This window comes from Callorhinus ursinus, unplaced genomic scaffold (assembly GCF_003265705.2).
Source record: "Callorhinus ursinus isolate GAN/ISIS: 27379988/994484 unplaced genomic scaffold, GSC_fseal_2.0 scaffold72, whole genome shotgun sequence".
NCBI lineage: Eukaryota > Metazoa > Chordata > Mammalia > Carnivora > Otariidae > Callorhinus > Callorhinus ursinus.
This window is the reverse complement of record NW_027397134.1, coordinates 5,057,537-5,069,813: the sequence shown is the minus strand read 5'-3', so window position 1 is coordinate 5,069,813 and position 12,277 is coordinate 5,057,537. Positions and strand designations below refer to the sequence as shown.

General features: G+C 60.6%; 1 protein-coding gene across 4 annotated transcripts in view; it reads right to left on the bottom strand.

Annotated features, from left to right (window-relative positions):
* Positions 1-12,277, bottom strand: part of OSBP2 (oxysterol binding protein 2) — a 163,099-nt gene that overhangs the window by 18,962 nt on the left and 131,860 nt on the right. For all 4 annotated transcript variants that reach the window (XM_025858202.2, XM_025858203.2, XM_025858205.2 and 1 more), the window contains exon 3: positions 10,865-11,121. In XM_025858202.2, the coding sequence (XP_025713987.1) occupies positions 10,865-11,121 (257 nt within the window). The remainder of the gene's footprint in view (positions 1-10,864; positions 11,122-12,277) is intronic.

The window sequence follows — 12,277 nt, the reverse complement described above, 5'->3', positions numbered from 1 at the left end:
CCCGCAGCTCCCCTGCAAGGCTCCGGGGAGGAGGTGTATTCACTCCACCCCAGATTCAGGAGCTTCCTCACTCTCCCCGAAAGGTCCCTGCCTGGCCACACCTAAGCCACTGTAACCAGCTTCTCCAGAAGGGGCAGGGATTTATACTGGCAGGTGACCCGGCTCAGGTTGGGGCGGGAGTAGAGAAATCTCCTTATGCATTTACCAGGCTCTGGAGACCAGAGGCTGCACCACAAGAGCAAAGGGGAAAAGATGAATCGGGCTCCCTCTCTCCCACCCTTGAGGTTCTGAGGTGCTCGAGCTCTAGCTGCCTTAGAAACGACCATTTTCTCTTCCAAGGGAAAATGGAATGTTCGTCGCATTTCGAGGAATAGCTGACAGCCTCTCACAGACCTGGCCCCAAATCCTCTCCCGGGGCCCCATCATCCCCACGCCATTCGTGTGTGGCCCCCAGGCACGTGTCACCCTCGCTTCTGGCTCCATCCCAAACACACCTGCTTATTCTGATGCCAACCCCACCTCCTGCACGCCACACACTTCTGCAGCCAGAGCCGTCTGGGGCATTCTTGCAAGCATGGAGGTCGCTGTTTTAATGGAGCCTCAGGGAGGCCAAGGCACTTGCCCAAGGCCACAAGGCAGTGTGTGTAGGGCTGGAGTCCAAGTCCCTGTGGACCCTACCTGCAGTCTCCCAGGGCCCAGAACCAGCCCTGCCACCACTCTGTACAGCTGGGTTTCAGGGCCTGGGGGGCCCCTTGAGGGATTCTGTGGCCTTCCCGGAGGGGGAGCTGGGCTCCAGGAGATGCTCGCTGGAAAGGATGTCAGGGAATAACCCTGTTCAAGCAACAGGACTCAGCCATGCCTCTGCGACACCTGCTCCCAGCACCCATCCTTGAGGCTGAGGACATTGCCCACTGCCCCAGCAGCCAGGCCTGCTGGCTGACTGCCTGTGACCTCCACCTCGCTGCCACTGCAGGCCCAAGGGTGTGGAGCAGCGGGGGACAGGAAGTCAAATCCCCAGGACAGCTGGGGCCTCACGTGGCTGGGCTGGGTACATGAAGGTCATAGAGTGTCACAGTCCCCTAAAGACGAGGGCAGGGCAGAGGGTGCCGCACACCGAGAGAGAGGGGCTCCTGTGGCTGGACCAAGGGCCTTGCCACTGTTCCTGGACGAGGGGTCATCTGCAGCAGAGGAAGCACCCCGGTCACCGTATGGGCTGCGGAGAGCTCATCCACCCCTCCCACCCTGCTGCGCCTACCTGGTGTCCTTCCTCAACTCCCAGGGTCTCCTCCGCAGCGGCCGGCCTTCTCTAGGCCCCATCCCAGCCACGCCACGGAGAGAGGCAGGCGCTGGTCTGGCCCCGCTGCCCGGGAACGCTGAGCTAGGCTGTGCAATGTGCGTTCACTAAGCTGGATTAAGCCGGGGGCCCGCCAGGGGGGGGCCAGCTGGGGGCAGCCTCCTGGGGCCCAGGGAGGGGCCTGGCTGACCCACACCCTGAACATGGTCACATTTCCCCTGAGGCTCTGCCACAATTCTCAGAGAGCGCATGCCCAGCCCTGAGCAAGAGCAGTTTCCTAAGCCACCCCAAAGCCCCCTACCCACACTAGCTCTTAAATGATGCAAGGGACCAGGAATGGGCAGAACAAGGGGCCCAGCCTCTGGGCCCCTCATGGGCACTGCCTGCTGCCTACCCTGGGCCAGGCCTATAGCCTCCTGGGCCTTGGTGTCCTCATGGGAAGAACAGAGAGCCAAACCCCAGGACTCCTGCAGGGCCCCTGATTCTGTGACCCACTGAGTGATCGCCCTCTGGGTGGGAACAAGTTTCCAGTTTCCCAGCCCTGTCCCTTCCTCCCACTCCCACGGTTGTTGAGAGGATCCCTGAGATGAAGAGGTTTGGGGTCCTGTGGGTCGTGTGGGGGGCGGGGAGCCCACCAAGCTGCCCCAAAGCGGAGTGAGAACCCAAAAGCCCAGTACAGAAAAGACAGCCTCCCCCCTCCCCCTGTACTGGGGCTGGCTCTGCTCAGCAACAGGCTGGGGGGGCTGGTAGGCCCTGCCTGCCCCCCAGAGGCTCTCCCTTCTCAGAAGCCCCACCTGGTGAAGGGGGCTGTGAAGCCTGCTCACCCAAGCTGTGTGAGCTCCAAAGGGAGATGCTGCTGGTCATCCTAACAGAGGCCCCGTTGGGATGGACAGAGTGTCTCCGAACTGGAAACCTTTGCCCGCTTGTGCCCAGGAGGAAGGAGGACAAACTCTAATCGCTTTTGTTGTTCCTAATCCTAATCCGGACAACAACCTTGCCTTTCCCCAAATATGGGCGGGTGAGTAGGGCGTGGGGTCAGCCGGCCTGGGTCCTATGCCCGTCCTGTGTGTGACCCAGGAAGGCTCTCAAGCTCTTGGGAGGGTCTGCAGACCAAGACCCTGCTTAGGCCTGGCCTTCAGGGACTGTTGGGAAGCACTGTCTCCTGCGTTGTCACTGCCCTCCTAGCCGGGGGCATGAGGAAGGTGCCCGAGGACTGTGGGACGCTGGGGTGGGTGGTCCCTGGACTCATGGAGGAGGCGGGGAGATGGGCCAAATGCTCACAGGTTCCAGGCTGTGCGAGGGCCTTGGGCTGACAGGGCCAGCTTGGCGACTGGCTCTGTCTCTAGCCACCAGCACACAGCAAGTTCTGGTAACCATGGATGCAGGGAGGATGGGAGAAAGGGCTGTGTTTCCACCTGCAGCCAGACAGAACTCGCTAGATGTCTGACTGCCATGTGTCTGGCATGCAGGAGACCCTCAGGCTTTAGGGCTCCCAGATGGATGGGTAACTGGACCCTTCGGCTCTCAGTGTCGCAGGGGCTGCCCATGTGCCATCTACCTCCCCTGCACTGGTCTTCACATGGCCAGCATGACTGGATCTGCCTCTCACTGGCCTTTTATCATAAAAGGAGCAAATAGGACAAAGTCGTGCAGAGTTCTGGTTTCCCTGAGCCGCTGTGCCTGGCCAGAAGCTCACACCCGGGGGCACACTGGGGTCAACAGGGTCCTTCCTTCTCCCCCTCACCGAGGAGCAGCAGGCTGCCCTCAGTTCGCGCCTCCCAGAGGCAGGAAGGGGCAGTGCTGAGATTCAGGCCAGGCCTGCAAGGCTCAGAGGCCGCCACAGCAGGAGATGCACAGCCATCTCAGACCTCCAAGACCAAGAGTGGGGACCCCCGGAGCCATGACAGTAGCGCTGGGCTAACCTGGGGGTTGTGGGCGGGGGTAGAGTTCCTCTGGGTCAGGCCCTGCCAAACTGCCATGCTGCATCTTCAGCACCTTCCTGGCCCCTAGAGGCCAAGCAGCTCCCAGGCCAGGCCGGGCCAGCCACCCCTCCTCACACGGCACTCAGAATAGACTTGGCCCACGGGGGCCGGCCCTTCCTGAACACCGAGGGGATGGTCATGGCTTCTCCTTGATGTGACTCACTCGTGGCGCGGGAGAGGCAGCTTTTCACTTCACTTCAAACTTTAAAATAGCCCTTTCCACGTTCAAAATAGTTTACCCCTTGCGCACAGGAACCAGCACCATCTGGCCACCAGTTTGCCAAATGATTTTAAACAGTTATGGAATCTATTTTTATTCATCTCCCCAGGCCCCAAATGAGCAAGCTGTCAAGAGCAGGACAGTGGTCAGCTGGCCGGGAATCTGCCCACGGGCCCCAGAAGGACCAGGGAGGGCAGCTCCAGGGCCCCTCACCCCTGCTCTGCTTGGGTGGGCGCAAGAACCCCTTTGTGATCTCCAAATGGGGCTGAGAGAAGCCTCAGAGTATTTCCAGCAGTAAACAGCTCCAGTCTGGGGCTTTATTTCTATGATGCCCCAAACCTGAGGCCTTGGCCTAGCGCTTCGTCGATACCTGCACACATCTCCCAGATGGCCCTACTTGCCCCCACCCTGTCCATGCCCACCTGCACTTCTCTCTTCTAGCTCCCTTCAAGCAGATCCGGAGCCAGGCCCCACCCAGACTGGCTGTGCTGGTGCCTTTCCCCACAGCGTCCTGCTGTCAGAATCCGCATGCTCATCCTGCCCAAACAGCTCTACTGCAGGCCCCAAGGGGTGTCTCCTGCAAGCTGTTACCTTCCTGGGTAAACTGAGAGCTCCAGAGTGCACTGTCTGTCCCATCAGGCCCTTGGAAGTAGGCCTGGCGGGCATCCGCCCCCTGTTCGGCCGGCGCCACTTCCTGCCCCCGCTGGGCACCTTGACCATCTTCGTTTCCTGCGGGGCTCACCCACTGCCCAGCTCTGCTCACTCACTGGCTGCACAAAACCCATTTCTGGGAAAGGCCCTCCTGGTCCTACCCGAATCTGTGGGACTGACCGCTGGGCCCCTGTCCAGCACTGTGAGGGCTGAGGTGGGGATCAGACAGCAAAGGCCCCCTATTCCACTAGTAGCTCATGCCCGCGCCTTGCAGTCCCCCGGATAACCGAGATCTCTCCCTGCACAGCCACTCTGCGAGCCCTGTTCTCAAAACACTGAGCAGCCGGGCTGGCCGTGCCAGCCCCTTCCTGCAGTCCAAGCCACCAGCCGTCCATAGGCGACAAGGGGCTCCCAGTGCCTGCCCAGAGGCTCCAGTGCCTGTCCACAGGCTCCAGAGCCTTATCTGTAGTCCGTGTTCCAAGCAGCAGGGGGCTCTTGCTAAAACGTGGGTCGGACCACTGTCCTTGGCTGCAGGAGCCTCATTCAGAGTGGAAAGCACGGTGTTCTCTATAAGTGTAAGCACCCAAAGTGTCCTGTGAGCACTCTGGCCCCCCAGGCCTCCCCTCCATGACTGCCACCGCTCACCCCGGCCTCCCACTGCTCCAGGCCTGCCTGAAAACCTAGGGCTGGCTCTTCTCCCCCCCCCCCTCCCGGCCCCCCCCCCCCCCCCCCGCTCCAGCCCGTGTGTCCCCGGGGCCTCCTGCCCCACCCCACCAGCCTGCTCTGTTCCCTCTGAAGGTCTTTTGGCCGCGAGCATGCCTCATCATCTGTGTGGTTACATTTCCCCGAGGGGATCCAGGTTCCAGAGGTTGGGCTTTGCTCGCTGTGTGCCCTGGGCCTAGACCAGGGAGGGATCACAGGAGGGCCTCCTGTGCCTGCACGCCACCCTGCTGCAAAGCGCTCAGTGCGTGTAAGCCAGGCTGCCTGAACTCACGGCGCCTAAGGGCCCTGGGGTAGCCCTGTGGCTGGAGGGGCTGAGTCCTGGGCCCCAACACGAGTCACGAACTCTGAGCAGCCTCTCACAGCTCAAGGGCGGGGGCCATGTCAGGAGCAATCTGCCTTGTTTGGGGGCAGTCCCCCCACCGCTGCAGGGGCCTGGAGGAGCAGCTGGTGGGGAGCAAGCCAGAGGCTGCCAGCCTGCTGAGGGACTCAGCGCTGGAGGGACATGATGCCAGCCCTTGCGGGGCAAGCTTGCCCCCAGAATGTCCACGGCGATACTGAGGGTTTCTTCTGCTGGGGGCAGGGGCCATGAGGCCGGAACACAGGGCTCACGGGCAACCCGTGGGAAGCCTGGGTCACCCAGGAAAGTGCAGGTGTGCTGGACCTGATGACGGGTGACGCCCCTCAGCCCTTCCGCACAGATCCCCCAGCCAGATCCCCTGTGGGCGGGCCAGGGCCCAGTGGCTGTGACCCCAGTGCTCATCTAACAGCCAGGCCTGGCCCCCCCCCCCCACACCAGGCAAAATGACTGCTCTGGGCCTCAGGATGGCACCTGACTAATACAAACGATGCTGATGACAAGGAAGCCCTGACGAAGCCAACCTCAGGTGGCCGTTGTGAGGTATCAGGAAGAAGCTGGGCGGACTGCTGTTGTTATCCCACTGCCTTCCCTGAGGCCTGTCCTTCACACCAGGGCGCTCTGCTTCACCCCAAAGATAAACGTACAGGAAAAGAGAATGAAACTGGAATTTATTCTTTTCCTTTATGGAAACGAATACCCAAAGTATGAGCTAGGACTACGTATTAATTCAATCACGCTCCACCTTACACCACGGGGACCAGCCCAAGGCGACCACACACCAGGCACATCCTGGGTTCCAGGAAGGACGCAGGACACCGGGGGCGCTGAGGTTCCAGGCTCTGTCTACGAAACAAAATTGTTTCACAGGGCTGTGAGGTCCCTCCTCAGCGGTGGGCTAGTTCACAGTTACCCTAACAGGAATCGATGCAGGGGACCACGGGGCCGCCTTTGATCAGACTCACAAAATCCGCCGTCGGGGAGCTCTGCCGCTCGCAACGCCACCCCAGCCCTGTGTTTCCCCCACCTGCTCGCTCTCACTTGTTGGCCGAGGCTCCTGATGCTGGGCACTGTGCTGCACACGGAAGCTTCAGGGCTGCCTTGCAGGCTGCCCAGGCCAGCAGGGGATGGGCAAGATGCTGCCGCAGAAAAGCCCCTCAGATGCCGAGGCCCCATGGACAGATGTCACTGTTCACACCTTCTCTCCCTGCCTGAGAGTGACTCTCCTCACCGGTATAGGCTCCGCTCCATGGCCACTACCTCTGCCCTCTGCAGGCCCTGCCCTGGCTCCCAGGTGTCCAGCTAGCCCCCCCCCAAGGGTCACTCTCTTGGTGGGCTGTGGTCATCTGGGCTTGAGCCCCCTTCCCGGCCGACTGGGAACCTCCCCAGTCCCTCCCCAGGCCCTCTACACACCTGGCCTGCAAAAGTGGGCCTGTGAGTTGCTGTCCCTGCTGCTGCCATGTGTGACAGAGCGTCACTAGGTGGGTCCTCTGGATCATGAGCTCCAGGAGCACAGCCGAGTCCCCACCTGGCACAAGCCCTTCCCAGTGAGAAGCTGCTCAGGTCTGGGTTCAACTACCAACTGGCAGGACTTTCCTAACTGCAGCAGCCATGTGGACACGGCTTCACCAACCAAAACCACAAGCAGAGGTCAGGAGGCCGGGGCTCAGTACAGTCCTCCTGTGAAAAACCCAATTATGACTTAATTTCATAAATCATGCTTCCTATTTGTCTGTGACCAGGCTGGGTCATTTCTCTGCAAAACAGAGTGACAAGAGTGGTGCGGGGCAGTGACAACTGGCTCTGGCCGAGGGCTGAGTGCTGGACCCACTTTCTCACTGACCTTGTTCAAGTGAGGAAATGGAACAAGAATGGCCTTGTAAATGGTAACAGCAGGCAAACAAGAGTCGTGGGCAACTTAGAATTTTCTTTTCTGAGATGACACCCGTTTTGGTTCCAACATCACATATTAGGCACTCCCACTGGGCTACTACTGTTGGGGACACGGGTGAGTTAAAATCCGAGTCTCACTTTGGGGGCACAAAGCCTGGGGGGCAGATGACAAAGTAACAGGGGAAAGTGCACAGTGGGCTCAGCGAGGCACAGCAGTGCCTGTGGGTTCCAGAGGGTTCTAACCAGAAGGAACGGCTTTCTGACAAGGAGCTTGGACAGCCTCCCGGCCCTGGGTGACATCCATGTGGGGTTCTAGAGGATGAAAAGGGATCCACCAGGTATCTAAAGGGTGGGGAAAGTTCTAGAAGGTACAGCACAGGCCAAGACACAGAGAGGTGGAACACTGTGGCCCTGTTCAGCATTCCTGATCCAGACACTTCCTCTGAGCATCCTGTTCCCTCCAACACTCACAGAAGGGAAGGGGCCATGCTTGACTCGAGGCGAGTTTCACCACATCGGCCCCCTGGGCACAGTGGCACAGGAATGGACTGTGTCACTAACTATGGTTCCTGGGGTCTTAGGAATCGTCCAGAGAGCCCCCTCCCTGTCCTGCTGGGAGCTAGGGATCTACAGGCTTGTGAAGGAAAATGCCCTTTCCCAAATTTGAAGGAGATCCGATTGTCCCTCTGACTTTTCTCCTGAAGGATGAACAACCCCAGATTCTTGGCCATCTTGGGTAAAAGTGAAGGCGATGCAGCTGATCCCTCTCTGTGTGGGAAGGGTGCTGCTTGCCCAGGGCTCTCTAAAGGATGCATTTCCCTGTAGGCTTTGGCCAGCCATCCTTCATTTTCTGCTCCACTTGTATGACTCAGCCTCAATCAAAGCCCATGAGGTAGAAAACCACAGCCATTCACAATTCACGGGGCGGCGGTGGCTGCCCTAAAGTGGGAGTGGGAATAGATTCCCCAAACTCAGGCACGGGGGATGCTGGAAGCTTCCCTACAGAGGGTGTGTATCATTAAGGCCGGGGGTGGGGGGGCGGGCGGAGTTGCAAAGGGATCTCAGCAGTGGGAAGAAACAGGTTCCTCCTCTCCCAGCAAGAACTGGAGTGACCTGGGAGATCATGGTTTGTGCCTTCTGGGGACAGTGGTGGCGGCTTCCACCCATTCGGAGCCCCCAGCTTCCCAGGAAGGGCCCTGGTGTGACTGCAGCCTAAAGGTAAGAGACATACCAGGGACTCAGGTTCCTGAGACTGGGGGCTTTGCCCTGGTGGATGCAAGGCCACCCAGTCCATGTGCTGACTGCAGAGGGGAGGGGGCCTTTGCCGCCCTTGGGGGGGTCATCCTTGCTGCCTCTGAGAACATAGGGGCCATCACTCCCCCACTGAGCCACGAAGACCTGGCCTTGCATCTTGGCTCAGATACCTACCAGCTGGGTGACCCTTGGCAGCTCAGGTCACTTCTCTGAGCCTCAGTTCCCACTTTGCACTAACAATACCTAATGGTATTAATGAGGTTGTAGCAAGGGGTGAGTGGTCTTGGGTGTGAATGTGCATGGCTTCCTTAGTTACAGATCCCTGGTCCAACCCCTTCCTTATAACAGGGGTGGAGGCCAAGGCCTGGCCAGGGGTGGGGATGCATTGTCCAGGGGACCTCTGCACACAGTGGAAGTTGAGAGATTTGGTGTCTGCCAACCGCGTACATGAACTACCCATCCAGAACTGACTCGGTTCCTGCCAGGCGAGGAGCGGCATCAGGAAGGGTCCCCAGGAGAAACACGGGGCCTCTGCCCCAGTCCGAGCTATGAGCACAGCCTGCCGGGGCCAGCCCCTCACTTCTGGGTGCGCCCCCCCCGACCCCACCCAGTGGAGGTAGGTAGCAGGGGCCCTGTCATCAGGTTCAGGCCAGCAGGGGGGCAGAGCCCAGCCCAGGGTGCAGCTCCCCGGCACTTGGGTCGACTTTCTGGGTGCTGGAACCACACACAGGCTTTTGTAACCCACCCCAGGGGCTTGCTTCCCAACAAACAATTCATTATGCACTTAGATGGTACACGGTTTTTATGGCTTCCTAACACAGAGGAGTCTCTGATGCCTGATAAAAGGTTTCTGCTAAAGACACCAGCTGAGAAGCTCATTATCTGGGAAAAGCCGAAACTGCTTACTCAAGACAAGACAAAGTGGCTTCGGTGTCGGCGGGTGGGCGGGGGGGGGGAGTGCCAGGGAAGCAGGGAAGCCGCAGGCAGGCGATGGCTTCCGGGCCGGGTGGGGAAACACAAGTGCGTCATTCTGTCATCAAGCGCCTCCTGTCTGGGCCTGTCACCAGAAGGAGGGCAGTGACCCAGACCCCAAAAGTCTGGGGGCTGTAAGGAGCTGGCCCGAGCGAGTGGGGAACATGGGACGACACGGGTACAAACCAAGGATGGGACCGACTCGCAGGGCAGCCTCTCAGTGGGCACGCCCCAGATGCACACCCAGATGCACCCCTGAGGGCCATGGACAAAGGTCTGCGCTGGCTGAGCACAGGGAGCTGAGCACCTGCGGATGGTGCATCCCAGCAGCCTGGGAAAAGGGTGCACCTCCTCAGCCACAGGCCCCAGGGTACGGATTCCTCAGGCTTCCTCCTGCACCAGGGGCGGCTCCAGTAGTGGGGGGGAGGGTGTGTGTGTGTGGGGGGGGTGGTCTACTCTCCCCACAGGGACTGCCCACAATCCCAGTGAATCAGGCTTGGGGCAAGTCTCTGGTGGCCACAGTTTCACCCAGGGGTCTTGGCCCACCGTTGGCTCCAGCCTGCACCTTCCCACCCTGTTCTCGGCCTACAGCCTACTCCCGACTCCTGGCCCTGCTCTCGTTGGATCCCCTTGATTTGGAGGCTGGGCACCAGTACTACCCATTGTCTCTGGCCAGCCTGATGGCCTGCCTGAGCCACCTTCTCTGGACGTGGGCCGCCTCCTCTGAGGTGGCCTCCATTTCCCCACACCTCCCCTCTCTGGTCTCCTTGCTCCCTGTGTGCCCCTCCTGGGGGCTGTCCATGGCAGGAGGCTGCTGCAGTCAGACCTGTGTCTGCAGGGTGGAGGCCAAGAAGAGCATACACATCAGGGGTGGGGGTGGGGGACTGAGGAAGAAGGGCCCAGAAGCACAGGTGAGCATTATATTCTCTGCCACCATGGAGAGACCCTCCCAGCTCCCAGTCACAGCAATGTGGCTTCCAGAACTCTGTGGAATGTGGTGACCCCCAAGGCTGTGCCTCTCAGTTTACAGACTGTGGCTACTCATTTGGCTACTGTCAGGTTGGCATGACCCGTGGCAGGCTCATCCGCAAGCTCTTCTGGCTAAGGGAACCCACAAAGCCAGTCTTCCAGCTGCATACCTGCCCCTGTGGTTGCTGGGCCCTGAGCCTGCTGCTTCTGAGCGGCATACTAGGGAAAGAGCAGGAACAGCTCTTGTGCACCAGAGTGGCAGCCTTGTCCCTAATGTCCGGGCAGAGCCACTTGCTCGGCTTGGGGCCCTGGCCCTCCTTGGCTAGGCCCGAGCCACCTGCAAGCCTCCATCAGGATTGCGCACCCCACTCCGGTTCCCACCAGACAACCGCAAAGAGGGCAGGAGGCTTTGGGAAACGACCTGAAGCCACCAAGAAATGGAGCCCTGGTTTGTCAAGCACCCTGGCCACCACCTACTTGGGGACTGTGGTGCCAGTGACAGGGAGCCCTGTGCCAAGTGGGTGGGCACAGTGGTGTGGGTGGGCACTCACGTTGATCATAGCATTTGAGGTGATGCGAAAGAGGGTGGCCCGCTCATTCGCGGCCTTCAGCTTCTCGCTGCTCTCATAGGGGATTTTGAGGCCGTCCAGCTCGCTCAGGGAGCGCTGGAGCGCGGCGCCGTGCTTCGCGATGAGATCATTGCACGTGCTGAGGTCGTCCAACTTCAAGGAGAGGCTCTTGATGGCGCAGTGTAGCTCGCTCTTGTCAGCTGGAGAGGCAGTCTCGTCGTCGTCGTCCCCAGAGTCATCTGCGGAAGGAAAAAGAGTTGCCACCGTTATTAACTGACCAACACAGCACCGAGAAGCCCACTGGCCTGGGCCCAGGAGGAAGGAGCAGATAGAGCCTCTCAAAACAGAGGGCCCTACATGGTGCCAGCTCCTGCTCTCGGTCAGCCCTCCAGGGTGGGCATGGGCCCTCGTGAGTCAGTGGGAGGGGATGGAAAGGGGGGAACCAGCTTGACAGACCGTGCCTGGCCTGCACTTTGGAGGGGGCAGGCCTGCGGGCACCCGCCTGCGTGCGGGGCACCAGCCCCCTAAGCTGCGCCATGCAGGCCAGGGTGGACCGAGCTGGGTGGAGATGTGAAGACTGCCGCGAGGAGCAGCTCCTGTCGCAGACCAGAGACCCCGGATGAAGGCTGGCTCCTTTCCCCACATCACGGGCCCAGCCTAAGCCGACCTGGACTTTCCTGCCGGCCTCACTCTGCCCTCTGCTCTACGCCCACACCCGGCCACTCCAAACTGCCCCTGTTCCCTGCAACACCTGAGTGCTCAGGCCTGGGGCCTTTCCCACAGTGTCCTCACTGCCTGGAACCTCCTCCTACCTACCCCACCTCCTCAGAGGCCTCACCCCTACCCAGCCCCAGCCCGATGCCCCCTATCTTCAAAGCCTGCCTGAAGACCCCCAGGCCAAAGTCATTCTCCCCGCCCCTGGCCATCCTCCTGCAGGTCTCCACCTACCTCCCCATCACGAGCGAGGCCGCTCACATTTGTCCAGACACGGGCTGTGGCCTCTCCATGGCCTCATCAGGGTAGGGATGATACCATGCCCCAAGGACAGACAGGCAGCTGAGGTCACACCCCAGGCCACCCGGCCAGTCTGTCTGCCTCCACAGCCGCCCTCTTCATGCCAGGCCGGCCACTGGGGCCTCTGTGAGCGGGCCAGGCGGGCGCCCCATCTCCTCCTGGCCCATCCCGCTCACCTCTCACACAGCCGCCCGGGCGCCCTCAGGGTGGCCCTTCCTGGGAGTCCAGGGTGCCTTGGAGCCCAGCCCGCTGCCAGCCCTGCCTGTGTTGAGAGGGTCGGGTCGCAGGGTAGTGGGGACCTCGGCGGAGAGGGGACCACTGTGGGTGGGGTAGGTAGGCATCCGGCCCGGGCTCTGCTGCTGTTAAAGCACTGGGCTCGCG